Source organism: Uranotaenia lowii, chromosome 2 (assembly GCF_029784155.1).
Source record: "Uranotaenia lowii strain MFRU-FL chromosome 2, ASM2978415v1, whole genome shotgun sequence".
Lineage (NCBI taxonomy): Eukaryota > Metazoa > Arthropoda > Insecta > Diptera > Culicidae > Uranotaenia > Uranotaenia lowii.
Genome location: NC_073692.1, coordinates 176,784,506 through 176,809,149, shown reverse-complemented (window position 1 = coordinate 176,809,149; position 24,644 = coordinate 176,784,506). Strand labels below are relative to the sequence as shown.

Sequence of the window (24,644 nt, the reverse complement as noted above, 5' to 3'; positions counted from 1 at the left end):
TTTTCATTTTGTTAGTGTTTTCCAAATGTGAAAAATTTTGAAGAATTTTGACAAAATTTGAAAGAAAATTCAAACTCAATTGAATCTTTGATATTTTTAAAACGATAAGTGAAATCGTTTCTCAATCTTCAACAAAGTTATTAATTGGTATCGTTAGTATCAAATATTCACTGGCTTTCTTGAATGATATCAGAAATAATTGTAATCTTATCTATTGTAATTTCTAAAAATGGTAGAATTTAGTTTTTTAACCCTCATCCGTCCCAGAAATTTTTACCCGTTAGAGTTTCTGGAGTGTCCATGTGACGCTCCTGACTAAAACCATTATATCTCTCTTGTTTCTCAATCGATTTTTACAAATTTTATAGTTGAGAGAAAACTCGTAATGTAACCCAAAATGTTTGCATACATTACAGAACAATTCAAGCAAATGGTACCAAATTCGGCATGGGAGGGGATTTACGAGAAATATTTCTATGAATGTTTGGTACCACTCTTTTTTTCCAGAGGGGAAACAGGAAGGGGGGATGGGAGCTCTCTTATTATTTTCAACACAACTCGAGAATTAGTCAAGCAAATGAAACCAGACTTGGCATGTGAGGGTATTTGGATAGGAATAATGTTTCAATGATTATTTGAGACCCCTAACTCCTTCCAGTGGAAAGATTGAAATGGTTAGGGGGGCTTTCATACAATTTTTATTGCAAAATTCGATAACTATTCGAGCAAATGGAACGAAATTGGCTTTGGGGAGGATATTTGTATATGGGAAAAGGTTCTATGACTGTTTGAACCTCCTCCAGATTTGCATTGGGAGGATAGAAGAGGAGAGGGGGCCCATACAAATTTTTGCAATACTCTATTAAAGTCTGCTTCATTGAATATTGGAACACAAACAATTGCGTGTAGTTCAGTCATTTATTAACGAATTCATAATTTGTTTTTCATACAAATGTAGCATTTTCTTTACTCTTTCATAAAAAAAAATTAAAAAAATTATTCATTGCTGTTTCGAAGAAATTCTCGTACTTTTCCCGTAATACGGCACATTAGGCGGCGCACACCCTTTTCGTCCACCGTTTTGGCGATTTGATTCCACCAGTTCTTCATTTGAGCCATGTTCCTAACAAGTTTTCCCTTTGCCTTAAGCCTCCGCTTCGTGGTTGCCCAGTATTTCTCTATAGGCCGGAACTGGGGGCAGTTTGGGGGGTTGAGGTCCTTCGGTATTACGCTGACCCCGTTCGTTGCGTACCATTCCATAACCGTTTTGCTGTAATGGCAGCTTGCGAGGTCCGGCCAAAACATTACTGGACGGTCGTGGGCACGAATAAACGGCAGAATCCGTTTCTGTAGGCACTCTTTTTTGTAGACTTCTGATGTCATTGTCTTGTCAGTGAGAAAGACTTTGGTTTTCTGTCCACAACTGCATATCCCCTGCCAAATCATGTACTTGCGGGCGAATTTATCCGCAAACACGAACTTAAACTCATCATCCATCAGAATACATCCGTCGAACTTGGTCAGCACTTGGTCGTACAGCTTTCAAGCACGGATTCTTGCCACATTGTTCTGCTTCAGCGTCCGATTTGGCTGTTTGCTGGCTCGGAGTGACCTTATTCCTTCCCGGAGACGAATTCGTCGCACCGTACTGTGAGCGGCCTGGAACTTATTGGCCAAATCGCGGTCTGAAAGATTGGGATTCCTCTTGACGGCCTTGATGACTTTCCCACGCAGTTTCCGGTCGACAGTTCCACTCCGACGCTTCGAATGCGGCTTCCGAGCCGTCGTCAATGTTTCCTTGTACTGCTTGATAACACGCCATACGGTATTTCTGGGCATTTTAAGCTGTTTAGCTAGCTTCGATGCCGACAACAATGGATTTTCAAGAAAACTGAGCACAATTTGATCTCTCCGTTCGGCTTCCATGGCGGTTGTTTACAAAATGCTATCGTTTGTTGTTATGACATAAATACATGGTGAAAGGTAATGAATTTCCCGACACGTGGGTGAAAAAAGTTTCCAAATCCGTCCACTAGGAGCGCCACAATGAGCAAAAGAATTTGTTCCAATATTAAATAAAGCAGACTTTACTGATCAAGCGAGGGGAATCAAATTTGGTTCGCTAAGGGTATTTAAGTGAACGAAATGTTCCCAAAAGGCTCCCCACCTTTCATTAGCGGAACTAGAGTGTCCATTTTCAAGCCATTTTTACACTCCCGGGAATCGGGAAATCTGATCATCCTATTCCCGGTAATTCCCGGAATCCCGGGAAAAATTGAAAAAGTACTGTACTCACATATTTTTAGCCTTATTATATACTGAGTGTTGCCATATTCGAAAGAACTATTATGAAAAGGAATATGAAATCTAAGATTAGGTTCTAACAGAAGTCTTGATCTATGCGTTCACCCTGTGTATATTGAGCGAGTCTTACTTTATGAATAATATGAGAATAAAAGGAAAAGCTTCGATTGAGCGTTGAGCTCTTGATGAGTCGAAAGAATGGGAGAGAGTTTTGGAAAATAATGAAGGCGTTTATGATACAGTTTAAGAGCCAGTCTATTGAAAAAGCTCTTGAGTTTTGAGTGAGGTGCAGCGTTGCCAGATTCGAAGTATCGAAATCGAAAAATATACTGAGTGCGGCAAGATCAAACTTGATGACCTTTTTTTTTTTTCTTTCGTCAGGTAGAATTTTCATTTATCCGCAGAATCCCTTGAAGTTTTTCGATAATCCGTAGAAAATCCGTAGGAAATACTGAAAACCCGCAGATTTCGAGCATCGATCCGTACCTCCGTAGAAATGCTTAAAATCCGTAGAACTACGGAGAAATCCGTAAATCTGGCAAGGCTGGTGAGGTGTGTTTTCTAGTGAAAGTGCCAGGATGGATTCGAGCGAAGAGAATCCGGATCCAATCAACCACGATACGGGTCTTTGGCACCTTTACGAACAAATTTGATTGCTTCTTGCTGCAAAAATTAGATAAAAATGAGAAACCTTTTTTTTCGAGACTGGTGAAATTATCGAGCAAATGGAACTAAATTTGGCATGGGAGGATATTTGGATATGGCAAAAGACTATTTCGTTGTTTGAGACCTGATCTCAGTAAACAAATAGGAAGAGAAGAGGGGGCCACTACAGTTGTTTTAAAGATGTCGAGATGTTCCAATTGCACGGAATTTGGTATGGGATAGTATTTTGATACGAATAATGTTTCTATAATTATTTATCACCCTTCCCTTCTTCCATTGAGTGAGATAGAAAAAAGAAGAAGAGAGCCTCATAAATTTTTGTTACACATCTATAAAATAAGTCATAAGGAAGAAACCAACTTTAATAGGAAAAGGTTTTCGGGATGGATAAATTATAGTATAGAAATTATTCGGTGACTCTAAAGTGGGAGGATGAATAGGGAAGGGGGGCTCTCATGCTTTTTCGTCTAACTCGATAACATGTTAAGAAAATAGGGAATTTAGACTCCTCCTTCCTTTTCAGTGGGGAGCTTGAAATGGGAGTGCATCCATACTTTTTTTTAATAACTCGAGAACTGGTGGAGCAAGTTTTACATAGAAAGGATTGTGCTACGCGGAACATTATCTTGATTATTGAACAGGGAGACTCTCACAATTTTATTTTTAATGATTTGGAAAGTGATTAAGCAAATGGACCCAAATTTAGCTCGGGAATTTTATACAAGTAAAACAATTATTGTGGCAGATTTTAGGAACTTATGAATAAAAAACTACAGTCTTAATTTTAGATACAAAATAATGATTGGATAACAAATTTTTGGACAGGGTTTGAAAACAAAAAAGAATATTTAAGAACACAAGAATTAATCTTTTTATTTAAATTTCCATCAATTTTAGAAGGCAAAGCACACCGGGTCAGCTAGTAAAAAATAAGTCTGTTCAATGAAGTGTGGTCAAAGCGGGTCAAAACAAGTAGAAATGGATTGACAGTTGATCACCTGTCTCTTTCCAACTGACTTCGACCAATTCCTATCAGGTCGAAACGAATCCTGCTGCTGAGCTAGATCGGTTTCGACAAGTTTCAACTTGCTCCATTGAACAACGACCTGACTAGTTTCGACCAAAACATTGACTCGTTGAACATCTACCAGTTGACAGAAACCAGTTGAAACCGATTTTTACCAACCATTGAACGAAGCTAATAAAAATGTGACATACTTTGCTGAATATTCACAAGTCAGCGCAAACTACTAAAATAAATAATTATAGTAATCCAAAGCAAGGAAAAGTATGATTATTTTTTGTAGATCTTTTTAATTCGAGGTTTCATGAGGAGGCTCAATAGCCTTCTACTCAGCCTCAACTATGGACTTTGGAAGTATCGATAAGAACTTAAATTTTCAGTTGAGTAGGAATGCTATTCATTCGTTAAACAAAGCTGAATAAGCTTTTAAGAGCCTGTTTTATGGCACTTTTGGTTACTTGGGATACGGTGTGTCGAACCAGTTAAGTATTTTGGCGTTGAACGTTGACTACACTTATTTCTACCTGCGCAAAACACGCTGAACCTATCTAACTTTGTATAATTTCGATACCGACGGGTAAGCGAAAACAGTCAAAAACGCAAGCGTGCGCGTATATTTTCTGGATTTACTTTAAGTCATATATTTATCATATTTTTGTAACGTATGCCAGCGCTTATGTTACCTAAAAAATTTTTCGCTGCGTGTTAATAAAATACATTTGTTTGATTTTCTGCCAAAAATTTGCAATGTACTTAAAATATATAAAATAGCTACTTAAGTCGTCGTCCAAAAGTTTGGGCTCAGAACGTATTGTTTATCTGGTAGGCTGGTTTGGAAGTTAATGAGTTGAACTTGCTTTATCGATATTAAGTTGAAACATTTTTGAAGAAAATGTGCCAAATTTCGTCAACTCTCCAAACCTCTTTTAAAATTTATCTGGTGACATTTTAACGGTTATTAATTGATTGAAAAGTACGGTACACCACTTTTTGCATTTTTTGTGGTCATGATAATAAAAAAATCAAAAAATGTATGCTTGTACTCAACGTATAGCTTCTAACTTCAGCTTTCTTGGACACAAAGTGAACATTTTTTTCGAGCATTTCATAGCTGATCTACAGTCTTTTTTCCAAAGCATGTTTTTTCGGATTTTTCTTTTCTTAGCTGAATATTGTCTGAAAAACAAATGTTACATAACGAGGTTTTTGAACTGAGTTACATTACGAGGTTTCTAACTTTTGTACAAATCGGTTGAGAAACAAGAGAGATATAGCCATTTGGAGTGTCAAATTGAAGCTCAAGGTTTGATTAGGCAGGTTTTTTTGCCTGAGCTATCAAGTTGCGTCCATGAAAAAAGTAATAATGCAAGCTTAAAGGTTTCATGAATTCATTGAGGGTCCAGAAGATTTTTTAAAAATTCGGATGCGCCTGAATAAATAAAAACTTTCAATAGTGTCATATTGACACTCAAGAGCGGATTAGGGTTAATATGATAATATGTTTTACAAAAAATGTAAAAACCAAACAATGGGGTTTTTATCAACTTTAACGATGCAACCATTCCCCTTAAAAAGAATCTAATATCAATTTTGCTACTAAAGCTTCTCCAAATATTCGAATGTACCTTGGCGCATGCAGTGTGATAGTTGGCACACACCCAGTTTAGTATTTTTCTCCCGGCGGCCGCAATGCCGTATGTTTTTATGTAAACCGCAAATGGTCGAACGTGAATTTTGTACCAATAAGATGCATCATTGACAGCTACAACGACCTTGAGCGTTCGAAATAAATCGACTTCAAACAGATGTTGCGCTTTTTCCGAACTAAAACAAGAATCCCATTCTATCTCGTTCGGTCGCATATCAAAGATCGGAAGACCTTAGTCAGCTTTTGTATCTTGCGTGCTCGGTAAAACGCGTGACGATCGGAGATATTTTGACACTAATCACGAATTTATCGGCCCATTCTACAAGATGGAGGTGCGAAAGCGTGATCTGGGTTTTTAAAAATACCCAAGCATTTTATTTGGATTTGTTCGTTTGCCCCGCCTGTGGCCGACTGACTTGGCGGAATACTTATGAACTCATAAAGTTGCACATGTGTGCATTGATGAAGCCGCGACTCACGACTTTATGCTAATCAATTAGATATACAGCTGCCATTAGGGATGTTTATTTGATGTCATTAGCTGATGGGATTGTGATGTTTAAGATGAACTATCGATACACCGGTAAAGGGTGTTCTCACGTACCAAATAAATTCGTTCTTTTATTTCGTTCTATTCGCTCAAAATATATTTTTTTCACCATTGACCTACAGAGGGTAAATCAAAGTTATTAAAAGTGAGGTTCGATTCGATGGAACAGTTACGGCGCGCAAAATTGTGTAGGAAGCAGAACTGATGAACAGCAAAAAAAAGTCGAACCGTCTGACAATGCCATCCGGCCAACGGAATCGAAAGCTGGAACGAAACCAAACGTTCCTACACTTTGTGAATGAAATCCACTTTGAATAGCAGTGGGCTCTCTTACTTGCTATATAGCTAGTTGTTGGTAGTAGTTTTTTAATGCAAATCCTACAACACCTACCTGTTTGAAGCTGGTTGCTGCTGTTGCACAAGGCTGGGCGTTGCTGTTATTTTTGGATCGACCCGTTCCCAGACCCAATTTCCGATGTTAATCCAGAAAGCCGATGGTTACACAATCAATCCGACCAAACCGACGGCAACGAACCAATTTTCGTACCTACTATCAATTATATCCAGCGGCCAAAAACACAATTTTATATTCATTGATCAATTTTTCTTCTGCTTATGAATTAACCCACTACTGACGGCCGAAGCCGATTCACTCGAAACACGATAACGAACTCCGCTTGGTGTGTAACCAGATACAAATCACGCCACACCGATATAGACTTAATCAAATTTGATGATTAGTATTCAACCAACGAACGATTTTTTTTTGTTTTTCAAACTTTTCACACATTCACACTAGCGCTGGAATCGATTTCGCGCGACTGACACAATCGATCAATCAATCAATCAAATTTGCCAATACACTTTCTTTGCCAACGCAGCACAGCATCATCACCGGAGGACCGATTCAATTCGATTCAAGCTGCTGCAGCACACTGACACCCACAACACCGAACAGCAGGCACAAGAGTTGCACAAGATTTGCACAATAGCAAATTTGATTTAATTATTTTTCCAACTTTGGGGGGTGTGAAGACTCTGTGAAAGAAACAACACGAAAATAGAAAACAAAACAATTAGTGCGAGTGTTTTTTTTCTATGGATTTGGGATACAGGACAGGAAGTTCAATAAACCAAAAAGACAACGTCCGAGTTGAGTCAGGGTGGCGTTTTGAGCTGATACACCTTACAATCAGTTATACATACAATATCTAGAGCAGTGGTTTTCAAACTTTTTCAAACATCTGCTGCGAAACTCTGACTTTTTTGATAATTTTGTCACCACTTTTTCTATTTTTTTCTCTGTAAATTTTGAGAACAGAATCCACTTAATTTCTCCTATTATTTTAAAATTTTGATTTGATTCTCGTCTTGAATACTGAGTGAGCCTGAGCCTGAGTTCTAAGAGCTAGACTTTGTACTTGACATGTTAATCTAAACTCTGAGTCTGAATTTACAATCCAACCAGGAAATTTGAATATCGTAATTCAAATTTTAAATTTGAAGTTCTAACACAAATTTTGAATATTATTCTAATGCTTGAATTTGCTTTTCAAATAAGCCTTTTTATTGTGCTAATATCTTAATGTGATTCTTAAATTTAAACGATCTGTATTTTTAAATTTTAAATCAATAAAGAATGCGATTTCAGTTGACGATCAGATTTCGTTGCAGACGGACGCGTTTTTGATCAGAAGCTATATCATACAACTTAAATTTTTGCAAAAAAATTATATATTTATCGATGATTTGATTATTGAATACAAATTAATTACTGTCAGACGGTGAAATAACGTAAAAAAAATCTTTTTATCTGAATTCGATTCCTGTATGAAATTATGCAGCATTCACAGGTCTTCAAATTAAAATAAGATTCAAATAACTGAATCCTTGCAATGTTAGTGATAAACGAAAAGATTGAAAATTAATCATGGCGAATAGAATGATTTTTAAATCAATTGAAATAGAGAACAAATAAGAGCTTAACATGAAAATTGCCTAACATAAAAATCTTATTTCATATTTCCTTTCAAACAAAAATCTATCACAAAACCACAGAGAATGCCTTTTTACACAATTTTTTTCGAATGTTTTCTGTTTAGCAGATTTTTTGAAACAATACTTTTTAACCCTTCATTTCATGATTTTTTATTTTTCCTTGGAAATTCTTTTAAACAGTCAGAAATAATATGTACATTAAGAAAAATTTTAAAAAAAATACGATTTTTCACTTTTCCATACATTAATTGTTGCAAATTTGTTACTTTATGAAACGAAGGGTTAAAGATTATCAAGCATCAAGCAATCTAGAATTATTCTTGTTTAAGAATAACCCAAAATAATCTTACAAAACCAAATCAACGTGTAGAGCGTAAACAAAATCAGTGACAATTAAAAAAATCTTTGCGATACATTTTCGGATAAAATTTTTTTTTTGAGATACTGGAACAAAAATTTGTTTGTATCTCTGGGGGGACCACTTTGAAAACCACACGGAAAATAAAAAAAAGGTAAAATTTACCTTTTTGCGGGGTGAATTTTTTCCACCCCTCTTTCGAGGTAAATTTTACCTTTTTTTCATTCACCTAGCAAAAAGGTAAATTAATTCACCTAACCAAATGGTATATTTTACCTTTTTCGCATTCACCTAGCAAAATAATAAATAATACCGTTTTCCCATTTACTGATTTAAAAGGTAAATGCTGGTTGGTTTGATTGGTTTCTTCAATAAGAATTAAAAAAATACAAAATTCTATCGAAAATTATATTTATTGGAGATAAATAGGGACTGGTAATTCAGCTTTGCGTTCTTCCGAGCCACTATGGCCGCTGAACACTCCTGCGTTGCGTACATTCATGACCTCCTCTGTTCGGCTAATCCGGTCAGGTTCGGCTTTTCCGGCTGGAGGATGACGTGGAATACACCTATAAGCTCTATGGGTCGATCTGAAACAAAAGCAATGTATTATGACGAGAACCAGCACAACAAAATTATATCTAAGAAAACACTTACCATTCTATTCCGATTTTCACATATTATGCACAAAGCAAAACTTGTTCCTGAATGACAAAACAGCTTAACCTCAATAAACGGGTTCGGCGAATAGTCACTTTTTTCGAGAAGAATTGTACCGTTTTGTTTAGCTCAATCCAGGTCAACTTCACCTCGCAACGAGGTAAGTTTTACCATATTTGGTTTTACCTTTTTTTGTAGGTGAATTATACTTTTTTATTCAGCTCAATTCAGGTGAACTTCACCTCGCTACGAGGTAAGATTTACCTTTTTTGGATTCACCTTTTTCCTCGGTGAATTGTACCTTTTTTCCAACCTCGATTCAGGTAAATTTTACCTCGCTGTGAGGTGAGTTTCACCTCGAAGAGGTAGAAGCTACCTTTTTGGCTTTCACGATCGTTTACCTTGGCTATCTCGGTAAATTTTACCTTTTTATTATTTTCCGTGCACTGATCTAGAGCAACGCACAATGGGGAAAAAAGTGTACAAACCGCGCAGAAATTCAATATCTTTCGTCCTACATGACCCAAATCTATGAAATTATACTTTCCTTTTGTGAAAATTTCCGGAGAATCTATTGGACATAGTTTCAAACGCCGCACAAGCTTTCGAAAGGAGTTATAGTGCCTTTTTAACCCCTAATTCCCCTTTATTTTGTAAACATTCCAGAAAAACACTGTTTCGAACCAGAGAATTTTGAACGAAAACAGACCTATCGTGTGTATTTTTTCTGAGGAATCGAATGAAGGCTGTTTTGGCCACCGCACGCTTCAGAAAATGGAGTTATGGCTGTTTTTACCCTCAATTTCCCTACATTTTTCAAATAGCTCAGAAAAAGCATGTTGGGACTTGATAATTTTGAGACAAATGGGTTGTATTTTGTGGATTTTTTTCCGAGGAATCGAATGAAGGCTGCCACCGCACGCTTAGGAAAATGGAGTTATAGCTGTTTTACCTTCAATTCCCCTACATATTTCAAATTGTTAAGAAAACGCATGATCGGACTTGAAAATTTTGAATCTATTGGGACGTATCTGGTGTGATTTTTTCCGAGGAATCCTATGAAGGCTGTTTGAGCGACCGCACGCTTCGGAAAATGGAGTAATGGCTGTTTTTACCCTCATTTTCCCTACATTTTTCAACGATTTCAGAAAAAAGCATGTTCGGACTTAAAAATTTTGAACCAAATGGGTTATATCCTGTGTAATTTTTTTTCCAAGGAATCCAACGAAGCCTATTTGAGCCACCGCACGGATTAGAAACAGAAGATATGGCTCTTTTACCCTCAATTTCCCTACATTTTTCAAATTGTTAAGAAAAAGCATGTTCGGAATTGAAAATTTTGAACCAAATGGAACGTATCATGTGTGATTTTTTTCGAGGAATGGGACGAAGTCTATTCGACACACCGCACGCATCGGAAACAGGAGTTATGGCTGTTTTACCCTCATATCCCTTTCATTTTTCAAAAAGTTCAGAAAAACCATGATCGGACTTCAAAATTTTGAACCAAAAGAGACTTATCTTATGCAATTTTTTCCGAGGAATACAATGAACCACCGCACAGTGGTAAAAAATGCGAAAAACGTGATCGTCGCTTATAACTTTTTTAGGTCACATTTTAGCTTATTGGTGTCTTCGGAGAAGTTTGTCAGTAAAATCAGCTCTATAATAAAAAAAATATTATTTTTTCTGATTAATCCCCCTACAAGTGAGATAAAATTTCCAACTTCTCTGTTATAGGTTTTAGCTCTTTGATGTCTTCTACAAACTTGTTTAAAATCATTCATGAATCATAATACATTATAATACAAATGCGCCTCCAAACCTTTGCTTGTATCTGTGTAATTTTTGGATCATTTTCACTTTTCTGCTGGAAACTGCTTCTTTTAGTGGAAACTTTCAAATAGAAACACTAACAAGAAGATATTTTTTGTCCTGAACTAATGCAAAATACTTCTTCTTCTTCTTCTCCTCTTAATGGCGAGCTTGTTCAGCTAAACTGCCAAAGATTGTCAAGTCGTAGGGGTGGGTTTTGGGCTTCAATTTGCCTCTTTAGCTCGAGTTGACGTTTTTGATGTTGATGTTTCACATTCAGTGGCACCATCCAGGAGGTGGTGATTGTTTTGATTAAAGTTGGTAAAGAGAATCTCGTGTTTCTAGTCTAACTTCTAAACTGATATGCTATTTATTTTTATGAATTCAGCTATTTCTTTGTTATAATTTATATTTGCCAGTTTAAGTAAGTCGTCTATGTTATTGTATGTTTTGAAGCAAGTGAAATTATTTCTATTTTGGTATTTTGGGCATTGGAACAAAATATGGTTTAGGTCTTCCGGTACGTTGCAGTGTTCGCATTTATCGTCGTGTGTAAGTCTCCATTGGTAGAGTTTTGTTTTGGTCAAAGTGTGGTGCGTCCTAATTCGTCCGATTGTGATTATTTCGTCGCGATCCAGATTTAGGTCATAAAACCAAGGTTTTTTGTATGGGAAGTTATGTGCCGAGAAGTATTTCTTTCCTTTTACTTTGGAGTCTTGGGTGAAGTTATCGGACCAATCTTTGTAAGTTTCATTATAAGCCAACAGAATTCCGTCACTAAGTGGTAGTTTGCAGTATATGATATTAGGGCTCGTGCTGCCTAGTTTTGATAGTTTATCTGCCTTTTCGTTTCCTAAGAGTCCTTTATGGGCTAGTACCCACTGGAAAGTAATATTTTTCTGTGTTTTTCCTAAATTCCTTAGTATTTCCGAAATAATGTAGTTATTTTCGTATTTTTTATTTTTCAGGCTTTCGAGGCTTGCTTTGGAGTTTGTATATATTACATAGTTATCTTCTCCTTTACAGTTTATTACTTCAATCGCTATTTTTAAGGCCATCAATTCTACGTTCATAATTGATAGTTCGTTATGAAGCTTGTATGAAATTTCCTCGTTTTCAGATTGGAACCATATTCCGATTTCAGTTCCTGTTTCAGATTTTGATCCATCTGTGTAGACTTTGTTATGGTTCTTGTATTTTTCTGCTATATGGTTTATTGTAAGAATTTTGGGTGTATTTTCGTTCATTGAGTTCTTATAACCTGTTATTTGTGTGTAGATTGTTGGGTTTTCTAGTCTGTTCATTTGGTTCTTTATATCTGGGGTGATGGATGACTGATCTGTTTGTACTAGGAGGTAATTGTTCTCGAAAATTATTTTTTCTAGGAATGTAAAGTCTGCTTCATTTAATATTGGAACAAATTCTTTTGCTCATTGTGGCGCTCCTAGTGGACGGATTTGGAAACTTTTTTCACCCACGTGTCGGGAAATTCATTACCTTTCACCATGTATTTATTTCATAACACCAAACGATAGCATTTTGTAAACAACCGCCATGGAAGCCGAACGGAGTGATCAAATTGTGCACAGTTTTCTTACGAGTACGAGTACGAGAATTTCTTCGAAACAGCAATGAATAATTTTTTTAATTTTTTTTTATAAAAGAGTAAAGAAAATGCTACATTTGTATGAAAAACAAATTATGAATTCGTTAATAAATGACTGAACTACACGCAATTGTTTGTGTTCCAATATTAAATGAAGCAGACTTTACATCCATCGAACTTGGTCAGCACTTGGTCGTACAGCTTTCGAGCACGGATTCTGGCCACATTGTTCTGCTTCAGCGTCCGATTTGGCTGTTTGCTGGCTCGGAATGACCTTATTCCTTCCCGGAGACGAATTCGTCGCACCGTACTGTGAGCGTCCTGGAACTTATTGGCCAAATCGCGGTCTGAAAGATTGGGATTCCTCTTGACGGCCTTGATGACTTTCCCACGCAGTTTCCGGTCGACAGTTCCACTTCGACGCTTCGAATGCGGCTTCCGAGCCGTCGTCAATGTTTCCTTGTACTGCTTGATAACACGCCATACGGTATTTCTGGGCATTTTAAGCTGTTTAGCTAGCTTCGATGCCGACAACAATGGATTTTCAAGAAAACTGTGCACAATTTGATCTCTCCGTTCGGCTTCCATGGCGGTTGTTTACAAAATGCTATCGTTTGATGTTATGACATAAATACTTGGTGAAAGGTAATGAATTTCCCGACACGTGGGTGAAAAAAGTTTCCAAATCCGTCCACTAGGAGCGCCACAATGAGCAAAAGAATTTGTTCCAATATTAAATGAAGCAGACTTTATGTTGTTTTGGAAGTTGTTCAAGTTCGATAAATTTTGTGACTATACTTGTGATAGGTTTATTGTAGAAAAAGCTTTTCAACATTTCTTTTTTTGCCAAAAATTCTGCTATGAATTTTAAGGGTATTTCACCAGCTTCAGAGTATAGAACATTAGTCGGGGTTGATTTTAGTAATCTTAGACTGGTTCTTAAAGATGTGTTAAATATTGTATTGAGTTTTGTTAAGTTAGATTTGGCTACGCCACCATATAGTGTGATGCCGTAGTCCAATTGAGAACGTATTATTGCCTTAGTTATTTTTAGTGCTGTTTTCGGATGTGCACCTTTCTTTCTTCTACAAATAATCTACAAAATTCTACAAATGCAAAATAATCTCATAAAGGTGATGGCGTCTGTGTTGATGTTTCTTTGCAAGAATGTCACACTGGACAAAATTCTATAATTTTTTTTTTTCGAATAACTGCTTTTAGCGTTAAATTGATTATGATTGAAATTGTTAATAGAATTTTTATAATAAACATAATATATTTGAAAAAAATTGAGGCACTTATTTATTTGGATAACTTAAGAAAGCAGTAAGAGCAAATTCACTGGTGTTGGGAAAAAGTGGTAGAAATTTTGACACTTACGGCACATTTTGAAAATTTTGCCATGTTAAAACATTTTCAAGATCTGTGGCCTTCTAGTTTTTTTACAACACGTGTTGTATTTTCGCATGCTGTGATGCAAAAATAGCAATATTTCTATCACATACGGCTGAAATAGAAACAGTGTTGTAAAAAAATGCAACGCCTCAAGATCTTGAAAACATTATTGCATGGTAAAATTTTCAAAGTGTCAAAATTTTCACCACTTTTTCCCAACACCTCTAAGCTCCACTTGCTCTAAGAGTTCCATAAATTATAACTTTGTTCCAGTTTGTTTTGATGCAGGGGTATAAGGGAAAAAATAGTCCTAAAAATACCTATCATAAATCAATTAAAATCGAAATTAAATATTTAGTATTCTGAATTTAAAGTAATAGTTTGAGTATTATAAGTAAAGTAATATTTTGAGTATTGTTAAAATTGTTGAAACTGGTGTTAGTTATCCAGGTAACTAAACATTTTTATTTTATCAAAATTACTTTAGATATTCTAATTTAATTTCAGACAATGTTATGTTAGTATATTGATGTTAGTATATTCTACTACGGATGAGTACGATCGTTCGTAAGTTTTCGAAATACTCAAAAACCGCAACATTCTGCGGACTTTTCCAACTGAAACAGGGACAGGCTCAAAATCATCGTAGTAATCGATTTTCCCATCGCGTTTGTGGATGTTTTTCTTCTATGCTACGGAACGAACAAAACTGTTTCCATTTTGCTTTTTCCAGCATCTTCTTGGCGTGCCACTTCCATGTTTTTTGCAAGCAGCCGTAAGCGGCCTTGTTATTTTCTTGTTGCAAAACTTTCGCACTGCCGTTATTTGCACAATAGTTAAGTCTGCTGCCATTTTTTCAATACGTTGCTTCTTAGCTCGTTTATAAACACATTAGTTCTCGGATTTGGTGTTGCTTACCGAAAATTTTGCAGGTTTCCTTCCACAAACTCGGGGAATAATGTTCTACTGAAAAATCAATTTTCACTCGGCACTGCAAAGTTTATAGGTTCACTTCGCTTATTAAAAGATATTTTGCTTCCAAACGAAACGAAATTGTTCACCGAAAACGAACCACTCTTCAAATCTGATTTCCACAAAATTTGAATTACCCAAGATAATTTATGAAAAAGCCACACACCGATAATAGAAAAAAGAAAAGCAACTAGACTGTGGTCAACATAAAAATCACTAACTCCATTGAACGCACGGCGAAAATTTCGACGACAACCTACCAACGTGAATGTTTCCTGTTGACTGACCGAACGCGATGCGAAAATGGGAGAAAAAACCGAAAGAAGCGAAAAGCCGAACAAAAGTGCACCTGTCAGATAACACCAATACTACTGCAGTGATGTGTGCGGATAAATTCATGACGTTGAAAAGTCTCATCAAAATTTGACAAACAACCGATTAAATTTTGCATAAAGTTGGCTTCAAAACAAAACGAAAAAAAGTTTTGAAGCTTGCCTTCAACTATTATAACGGGATATGAATCCGCTGTTTCGAAGCTGCGCTGCTGCCATCTGGGGTAGTACGATGTTGCGTGAGCAGCATTCCGGGTGAACGATAAATTTTCGACGACTTGACACTGCTTTGAGTTAAGTTTTCATAAAACCAAACGAAAACCTTAACAAATCCAAACTGAAAGAGTGAAGAAAACACTTCTTTGAAAAATTGGAATTTGTTTTCAATTAAATTAGAATAAATTAGTCTGGTAGAAGAGTTAATTCTATCTGATAGCTCCATTTTAAAATATCCAGTCGTCCAATGATCTTTATTTTTATATTATATCTTTATAATAAACTTTATGCGCTTCTCGCTGGTCTGTATGCATGAACGATTTTTTCGTTGTAACTTTAAACTATAATTATTGGATTTGGTTTAGTTGTTACATTTAATAAAAACGTTAGATCAAAATTTAAATAGTTTCAGCCTAAGACAGTACAAAATGTTAAATTTTACTTTGAAATTTTGTACGGCTTGTGGTTCTAGAAACTTAATTTTCAATAAAATTTCCCAAAAAAATTCAGATCATAAGGTCCGATAGAAGTACAAAACGAGATATAACCATTGATCGATGTCAATTGAATAGCATCAAAGTAAACTTAAATTGTGTAGTAATTCAAGGATATATATATTTTTCATTTCAACCACCATCCGCCTTCCAGCTTTAAAATTATTGCGCCTGATTGTATGCAGCTGCAGAAGGAAACCTTATAGAAAATGGCAAAAATTTATGGTTTTTCGAATAAAAAATTCTAGCTTACCAATAGTTGGGTCCTTCCCAAATTTTGATGGAATGTTAATTGACTTCTCTTTTAACAAACTGCAATTGAAAATGTGCATTTGGCTTAAATTTTCATTCAAAAAAATTTGAAATACTCAGAAGGGTTTTTGGAGTAGTAAAAAATTGACCTGTTTTGATGTCGATTTGCGATGCTTCCCAGCACTTACACATTTTTTTCTATAGCTCAAAATAATCTCTGAACCTTCTACTTTAAATTTGTAACCATCATTTTTTGAAAATTCTAAAAAAATCAGAGAAAATAATGATTTTTTACAAGCTAGAATTACCACTTGTATGTATTGGTTTGGCATTATTTTTGGCCCAGAGTATTATACTCTATATAACCACTTTCGTTCTATAGTATTTTTCGAAAGACACAGTGTGTCGATGATGAACTTATGTTCAAATATTAAATCTGGCTTTTTCTAGGAAACTGAGAACTTCCTTTATTTTATCTTCGTCAAAGTTCTTTATCAGTTCGAGCAGATTTGTAGATCTCTCCCAATCGTAATGGTTTCGAATGTGATTGAATTGTATGCAATCAAACAGAGCGTGTTCGGTCGTAAAGTTCACCGAGCACATTCCGCATAGTTTCGATTCGTTTATTCGCATAAGGCCAAGATAATATGGCGAGTAATCGTGTCCGCTTAACAGTCTGTTTGCTTTTCGGATTTGGACATTATTCATTTCTGTATTAAAATACCATGGCTTTGTTACAAAGTTATTTTGAAAATGATAAAATTTCAATCCCTTGAGTTTGTTTGTGGCTATATCTTTGTACCATTCATTAATTTTTTTGATGTGGTCTATTTTATACCGCCTGATTGCGTCGTCTAGTCGCAGTTTGTTCTCTAGGATGGCCGGGGAATCTGTTCCTTGTTTGGCGAGTTGATCTGCATTCTCATTTCCATCTATTCCAACGTGTGAAGGTAGCCATTGGATGGACGTATTTTTGCTTGTTGCAAGTGTGCAGATGTCGTAGGTTACGTTGTCAAAGATTTTGGTTTTTTTATCCCTTTTTAAAATTTTGCAAGCTGCTTGTGAGTCAGTGAATATAACTGCCCTCCTTGTACTGTTTTCCGCTATTTGTTCGAGTGCAACTCTTATTGCTAAGAGTTCAGCCGAAGTTATACTTACTTCCTGTGCTAAGGCAAGGCTTATACTTATATTTGTAGTATTGCTAAAAATTCCAATGCCGCATTTGGTACCAGATTTTGAAGCATCAGTGAACCAATGGTCATGAAGAGGATATTTTGTTCTGATCATTTCTTCAGTAAGTATTTTCAACACACTTGGAGACGTTATTTTTTTCCTCAGAGAGGATCCTGTGATTTGTTCTTCAACTGTGAGTTCAATTATGCTACAAGCCCTTGTTTGGATGTATAGTTTTTGAAATTCATCGAAATTTTTTATATAGGTTTTTTCAATGAAGGAGTATTGTGTTTCCTTTTTAAGAGATTCCATATCGAGTGAATATAACTGTTGTGCAATAAGATCGTTTTTAAAGATGTGATGAGCAATTCTTTTTTTGGCGAATAATTCCCGTTTGAACATTAGAGGGCCTTCCCCACTCAATGCTGCTAAAGTGTTCACTGGTGTTGTTTTTGTACACCCCGTTGCTATGCGCAAACCTTGTCTGTTTATCGTTTCTAGCATGTTGCTGTATTTAGTTGCTGCATTTCCATATAGAATAGAACCATAATTGAGGAAATTCCCATAAAGTGCTTTGTGGTACATCATCATTACTTTTGGTGTACCTCCATGTTTAATTCCTCCAATTATCTTCAGCATATTCTGCCTATCAACAAAGGATTTTTTTAAATTTTTGATGTGAATTCCATATCGTAGTGTTTGATCTAGCGTGATGCCTAAGTATTTATAACTGGTGACTGTTTCTAAGGATTCTCCAAAAAGAGTAAGAGGAAGAATTTTATCGGTTTGTTTGAAAATCATTGATTTGGTTTTTGAGCTATTCAATGAAAGACCCAGTGTGGTAGCTTTTGTAGAAAAGTTGTTGATTTCTAATTGCATTTTCCGAATGGCTGCTTCTAAAGATTTCGCCCTTACTATCTTCATAAAGTCATCTGCAAACTGAAGAGTAACTATGTCTCTGTCCATATCTGTGTCATGTAAACCCGCAGTGTAAATATTGAAGAGAACAGGGGATAATACATCTCCCTGTGGTACTCCACAGCTTGTTGTGTGTTCCACATTTCCTTGATCAGTACGAATTATCATTTTTCTGTTGATCAGAAAATTGTAAATCCAAGTTACTGTATCTCGTTGAAATCCGTAAGTGAACATTACCGTTTTTAGTTTGTCTGCATTAACACCGTTGAAAGCATTAGAAAAATCGAAAAACACTCCTATAGTTGTTAAGCCTTCTCTTCTGGAAGACATAATGTAGTTCGTGGCAAAGGTTACACAGTGCTCTGTTGACATTCCTTTGCGGAATCCGAATGATTGATCTGGTAGGATGTTGTTCTGTTCACATGTAGTGTGAATATCTTTAAGTACTGCTCCGTTAATTATTTTTACCAAAGTCGGCAGAAGTGCTATAGGTCTGCTTGAACCAATGTCTTCTGCAGGTTTGTTTGGTTTTAACACAGGAATAATCTTGATCTCTTTGAGGCTCATATCTAATGTTGCCTTCCGCCACATTTGATTAAGTAAGTCAATTAATTTAGTAGTAGTTATCAGATCTAAATTTTTCAGCATGCCATAGCTAATGTTGTCTGTTCCCGGGGATGATCTATGATTTTTATTTTTCAGAAATTCTTTCCACGATTTAAAATCGATTATTGTTGTTCGGGTATCACAATCAGGTTGAAGGGGTTGTTTGGTTTCTGGTGTTCCAAAATTTTTCAAGAGAAATTGGTGGGAAGTATTTTTGTCGCTAAGAATGGGATTATTTTTGGGGTTTTCTACAGGATTCAATCTCAACCGTTTTACAAGTTTCCAGTTTTCTTTGGTATTTCTTGGGTCGATTGAACTACATAATTCAAGAATCTTTTCTCTGATGTGTTTTGCTTTAGATTTTTTAAACTTTGCAGTTGCTTTTTTCCATTCAATTAGGTTTGTTGTATTACTAATTCTATTATATTCCCTTAGTGCTTTTTGTTTTGCTTCATATAATACGCCGAGTTCATCGCTCCAATAGTACTTAGGAGTAAAAGAACTCAGTTTTTTATGTTTCTTGCAAATTTCATTGGATATCTTGACAAAATCTTCAATTCCGTTAAATTCCCAGTGTTTGATTTGAGAAATATCTTCGGAAATTTTTGCCCGGTCAAAATAGAACTTTGTTTTAGCTTTGGAGTTTAGTTGAAGTTGTATATTTATTAATAAATGTCCGCTTCCACCAAAAGATTTTTCTAATACTTCCCATTTCATGTTGTTAAATAAATTTGTTGTGCATAGTGAAAGGTCAATGGCACTGCGTCTCTGACCAGTACTTGGTGGTATAAATGTTGTCTCTCCGGTATTCATAATGATAAGGTTAGACCCACTAATCAAATCATAGATCAATTCCCCCTTATTGTTTGTTTCTGAACATCCCCATAGCTCATTGTGGCTGTTGAAATCTCCGCCTATCAAAACTCTCCTGAATGATGATATTTCTCTTAATAATATTGAGAAAGTCGTTTCTAGTTCTTGTATAGAGATCCTGGGATTAATGTAAATTGTTACAAGCACCAAATCAATCGAACTTATTTTTATTCCTAATGTTTCAAATTTAGCAGATGAATTGAGAGAGAGTTTCTCAAAAGTTAAATCTGATCGTAAATACATTCCGACTCCTCCAAATCCGTCAGATCTGGGTGACAACACACGATGAAAACCTTGAATGTTCCACCTGTCAGTTAAAAGTTGATCCGGTTTTACCCAGATCTCAGATAAAAGTGCAGCATCGTATTTTTCTAAGAAAAGCTCATGGGCTAGTTCATTTTTGTTCGTTCGTAAACTTTGAATGTTTGTTTGTAGTATTTTGAACATTTTGGGGTTGTTTTAAAAGTTTCTAGTCCACTCACCTGCTCTCTGCAACTCACCCATAATTTGGGAAGATAATTCCTCACCTGATATTCCGTGGGGTTTTAGAATTTCAACCAATTTAGAGCCAATTTCATTCATTGCTCTTTTCCACTCTGTTTGTGTTTGTTTCTTAATGGTTTCTTCTAATTGTTTCTTCATTTTTTCCATTTCTCCTGTTTTATGATTATTATTCAAACCGTTTCCTTTAAAATCCTCTTTTTCTTCATCTATTTTGCGCTTTTTAACAAACTCGTTTGAAGATAATCCTAGCACGTTAGCTACTCCTGGTATTACTTCTATTGCTTCATTCCTTTCCTTTGTTTTGATGTGTCTATTTATACTCGGTGAAGTTCGCCGTTGATTTGCTGCTTGTTGGTAGGCTACAGATGGCTTTGCTGCTATTTTGGCAAATGATTCCGCTGGTGTTGGATATTCTTCAGAACATCTCAAAACATCAAACTGATTTGCTGTTGGTATCTCGTATGATTGTTTTGCTTCCTGATACGTTAAACCTTTTCTTGCCATTGTTGCTTGAATGTTGTTCTCCTTATTCCATCGGGGACATTTCTTGTCTGTTGTTTTATGGTCATTGCTCTCACAGTAAAAACATTTGATCTTGATGCAGTTCTTGTCTGTTGGGTGTACCTCCGAACAGCTTGGACATTTTTCCACTGATGACTTACAGTTTTTCGATAGGTGATTATATCTCAGGCACTTGTAGCATATCACAGGTTTTCTTATGTAGGGTTGAACTCTGAAAATAGCGGAAAAAATACTGACATAAGTGGGAAGAATATTAGATCGGAATACCACCCCCATTTTGTGATTTAATTCTTTTTTACCATCCTTGTATCGAAACATTTTGAAGGTCGATTCAACTTCAATGTTACTTTTTATGTTCGATTTTATATTCTCTTCTGTCATGTCAGGAGGGATACCTGATATTACACCAGTCATTGTAACAAATTGCCTTGGTATGAACGCTTTGTATCCTCCCAGTTTTAAATTTTGGCAGGCGACTAAACGGTTCGCGTCTTTCCAATTTCCTAGATACACGGTGACTTTGTTCCTTGCTGTTTTTCTAATATCTTCGATGCTCTTGTCGAATCCGTTTTGATGTAGTGTAATTCCTACCTTCAATCTATTAATCATTTTTCTGTTTTCTGTATCCGTATTTTCTATTAAAACTCGATATGGTCGAACATCACTCGGTTTGTATAGATAGTTTTTAAAAACTTTTTGTTGTACGTTATCTTTGTTTGTTATGGTATTTGGTGTTGTTGCTGTAGATTTTCCATTCTGATTTTCCTCTCCGTTTTTTTGTGATTCTGTAATCTCCATACATTCATCCTCCTTAGTTGAAGATTGCTTCCCATTTTCGAGGTTAGGCATCCTTAAATTTATTGATGCTGCTCCGTCTGGAGCAGCATCTGCCAGGCTCATTTTTCTTTTTTAATTGATTTCCACTTTTAATTTTTTTTTTTTCACTTATGATAAATCAATAAATAACACTGATTTACACATTAAAAGAACTAGACCACAATTTAAAAGTTTTAAAAACTATAAATTAAAGCCAATTTTGTTGTCAAGAATTAAAAAACGTCTCCACTGTATTCCGATGTGAAATTGTCATCAGAATTACCACTTGTTTGTTTACATTTTTTGCACGCACACGATCTGTCAAAAATTAGCTTCGAAATCGCGGATGGAAAAACAAAACAGAAATAGAAAACACTGAAATTGATAGCAGTTTTCTTTATATGAATCTTGATATTAGACTTTTTATGGTGGATGCTTGTTTGCTGTCGTTGGATGCACAATTGCCACCTAAAATTTCAGATATTTTTGTATCCGGACGACTTATTTCAAAATATTGAGAAAGTTTCCAACGGCAGACGGTTTTTATTTTTCGACTACCTACATTTATTGTAATTTGATTATTTTTCTTAAGCTTAAGCAATTGCCTTTTGTGAAGATAAAAACTATAGAACTTGCAGAAATATAAACCCCATGTTCTGCTTTAGCCCGTCGAAAAACCAGTCAAAATTCCTAGACTTGTTAAGGCTGCATATGCATGCACTAAAATAGCAGTAAATTTCGCAAAAACTGGCTCACAGAGCTATAAGATAGAGCAGAGAAGCTCTAAAGCAGTTTTTGAGTAGCATTTTGACAAGTTATTAGTGCTTACGGTTTCTTGGATATATGATGCGCGCGATTATGATAAAGACAGTGTTGAAACCCAGACTTCAATATTTTTAAACCGAAATTGAAGTGAGATATTTCCTCAGTGTTTTTCATAAGCCCATACCAGAACGCAGCCAAAAATGCACCGTTATCATTTTGCAGCAAGCGAGCTAGGTTGCAAGAAGCGCTAGCGCATCGAAACTGCACTTTCATCATCAACCAACTAGAGCCGAGTCTACAATCAATCACTCCATAATCTTTCAGCTGATAACAATACGTTATTGTTGTCTTGTCAGGTAAGTGGGTGTTATCTACGGTAGAAGGTTTTTGAAAAGCGAACATAGGGGTTTCATTTCAGCATCTGTGATGAGCAAGCTCAAGTTCCACCGGGAGCTGCAGGCGTCGGATCCGCTCCAGAAACCGGTGCTAATCATTGGTCAGTTGTCTCATCTGACCAAGGTTCCGTTTGACTGTATCCGTTGCAAGCTAGAGCCGAGAGTAAATGCCGAAACGTACCAGAAAGCAATCGGCTACCTGCATCCATCTGCTTCGTCCGATAGCTGCTCGCTCTATCTGGATTTGGCCAAGGTTGCTGCCCTGCCGAGCAAGTCTTCGAGGCATAATTCCGATTCGAGGGCACATGCCATCACGAAATTGGTGCAAGCGCACACATCCGGGATCACTGAGTCGATCGTGATTGTTTGCACCCGGGATAACCTGTTTGCTTCTGGCTGTGCTGTGGCCCGAGCATTTCCGCTGTATAGCCGAAAGACATCCAAAGAAGGCGGAGGCAAAGATCGGAATGATAAGGGTGCAACATTGGTGACCGTTGAGTTCGTGCTGGTCGGAGGAGATGGCAAAGATACGGTCACCGATGAGGACTGCAACGTGTTGGACTACGCGGCCGAAGGGATTCGTTTGACGGCAAAGATCGTTGATGCACCCTGTAACGAAATGAACGTTTCGGGCTTCCTCCGGGAGGTTGAAGCAGTTGCTAAGCTGCTGAAAATCACTCCAAAGGTAAGGATGAATCGATCTTCTAAAAGTTAATGTAAATAATTATTTTTTTTACAGATTATCCGAGGGAACGAACTGCGAGAAAAAGGCTTTGGTGGCATTTATGGGGTCGGAAAGGCAGCAGCTGATCCCCCGGCGTTGGCAGTTTTATCTTACGAACCATCAGGAGCAACGGAAACGGTGGCCTGGGTTGGCAAGGGGATTGTTTTCGATACCGGTGGTTTGAGTATCAAGGGCAAAACGGCTATGCCTGGAATGAAGAGAGATTGTGGTGGTGCCGCTGCAATTCTTGGAGCCTTCTATGCCACCGTTAAAAGTGGCTATACTCAAAATTTGCATGCAGTTTTCTGTTTGGCCGAGAATTCCGTCGGTCCTGACGCTACCCGCCCGGATGATATTCACCGTTTGTATTCAGGTCGCACCGTAGAGATCAACAATACGGATGCCGAAGGTCGTTTGGTTTTGGCCGATGGTGTTTGCTACGCCGATCGGGATCTGAAGGCTCAAGTGATTCTTGATATGGCCACTTTGACTGGAGCCCAAGGTATCGCTACCGGCAAATACCATGGTGCCATTTTGACTAACAGCGAAGATTGGGAGGCAAAATCATTGGTGGTCGGTCGTCAAACAGCCGACCTTCTGGCCCCGGTACCTTACTGCCCGGAACTTCATTTCAGTGAGTTCAACTCTGCCGTTGCTGACATGAAAAACTCGGTTATGGATCGCGGTAACGCTCAGGTAAGTTGCGCAGGGCTTTTCATCGGGGCTCATCTTGGTTTCGATTACGACGGCTCGTGGTTGCATGTGGACATGGCCTCTCCGGTCCATTGTGGAGAACGTGCCACAGGCTATGGCGTGGCTCTGTTGATGGGTCTTTTTGGCGATTACAGCCGTGCAGGAATACTGAAAGAAATCGCGGTAAAAGGCCGAAACGGAGCTTACTCCGGCGGGTCTCCGAGCAGTGAACCACCAACCAAGAAGATTTGCATCAACTAGTAAAATTGGTTGAGGATTTTGTGTTCAGCTGTTGCATCATGTTTCTTTAACAATCTTCTTCATTGCTCTAAAATCGAAAATAAACATTGATTGCCTTTTCACTA

General features: G+C 36.9%; 2 protein-coding genes across 8 annotated transcripts in view; one reads left to right on the top strand and one right to left on the bottom strand.

Annotated features, from left to right (window-relative positions):
- The window catches only part of LOC129749574 (kinesin-like protein KIF21B), a 198,020-nt gene extending 182,752 nt beyond the window's left edge, over window positions 1–15,268 (bottom strand). For all 5 annotated transcript variants that reach the window (XM_055744598.1, XM_055744600.1, XM_055744602.1 and 2 more), the window contains exons 1-2: window positions 14,943–15,268; window positions 6,584–7,230 (exon numbers count right to left, since the gene is read on the bottom strand). The gene's annotated coding sequence lies outside the window, so the exon portion shown is untranslated. The remainder of the gene's footprint in view (window positions 1–6,583; window positions 7,231–14,942) is intronic.
- Window positions 15,269–22,689: 7,421 nt separating this feature from the next.
- Window positions 22,690–24,630, top strand: LOC129744413 (probable aminopeptidase NPEPL1). 3 transcript variants are annotated; one of them, XM_055736920.1, is made up of 3 exons: window positions 22,690–22,823; window positions 22,886–23,547; window positions 23,602–24,630. In XM_055736920.1, exons 2-3 carry the CDS (start codon window positions 22,894–22,896, stop codon window positions 24,538–24,540), a joined length of 1,593 nt encoding a protein of 530 aa, XP_055592895.1. In that variant the 5' UTR covers window positions 22,690–22,823; window positions 22,886–22,893; the 3' UTR covers window positions 24,541–24,630. The 3 variants fall into 3 exon arrangements, with proteins under 3 accessions (XP_055592895.1, XP_055592897.1, XP_055592896.1); XM_055736922.1 differs by having other exon boundaries at window positions 22,714–22,823; window positions 22,872–23,547; XM_055736921.1 differs by lacking the exon at window positions 22,690–22,823 and having other exon boundaries at window positions 22,840–23,547.
- Window positions 24,631–24,644: the final 14 nt, after the last annotated feature.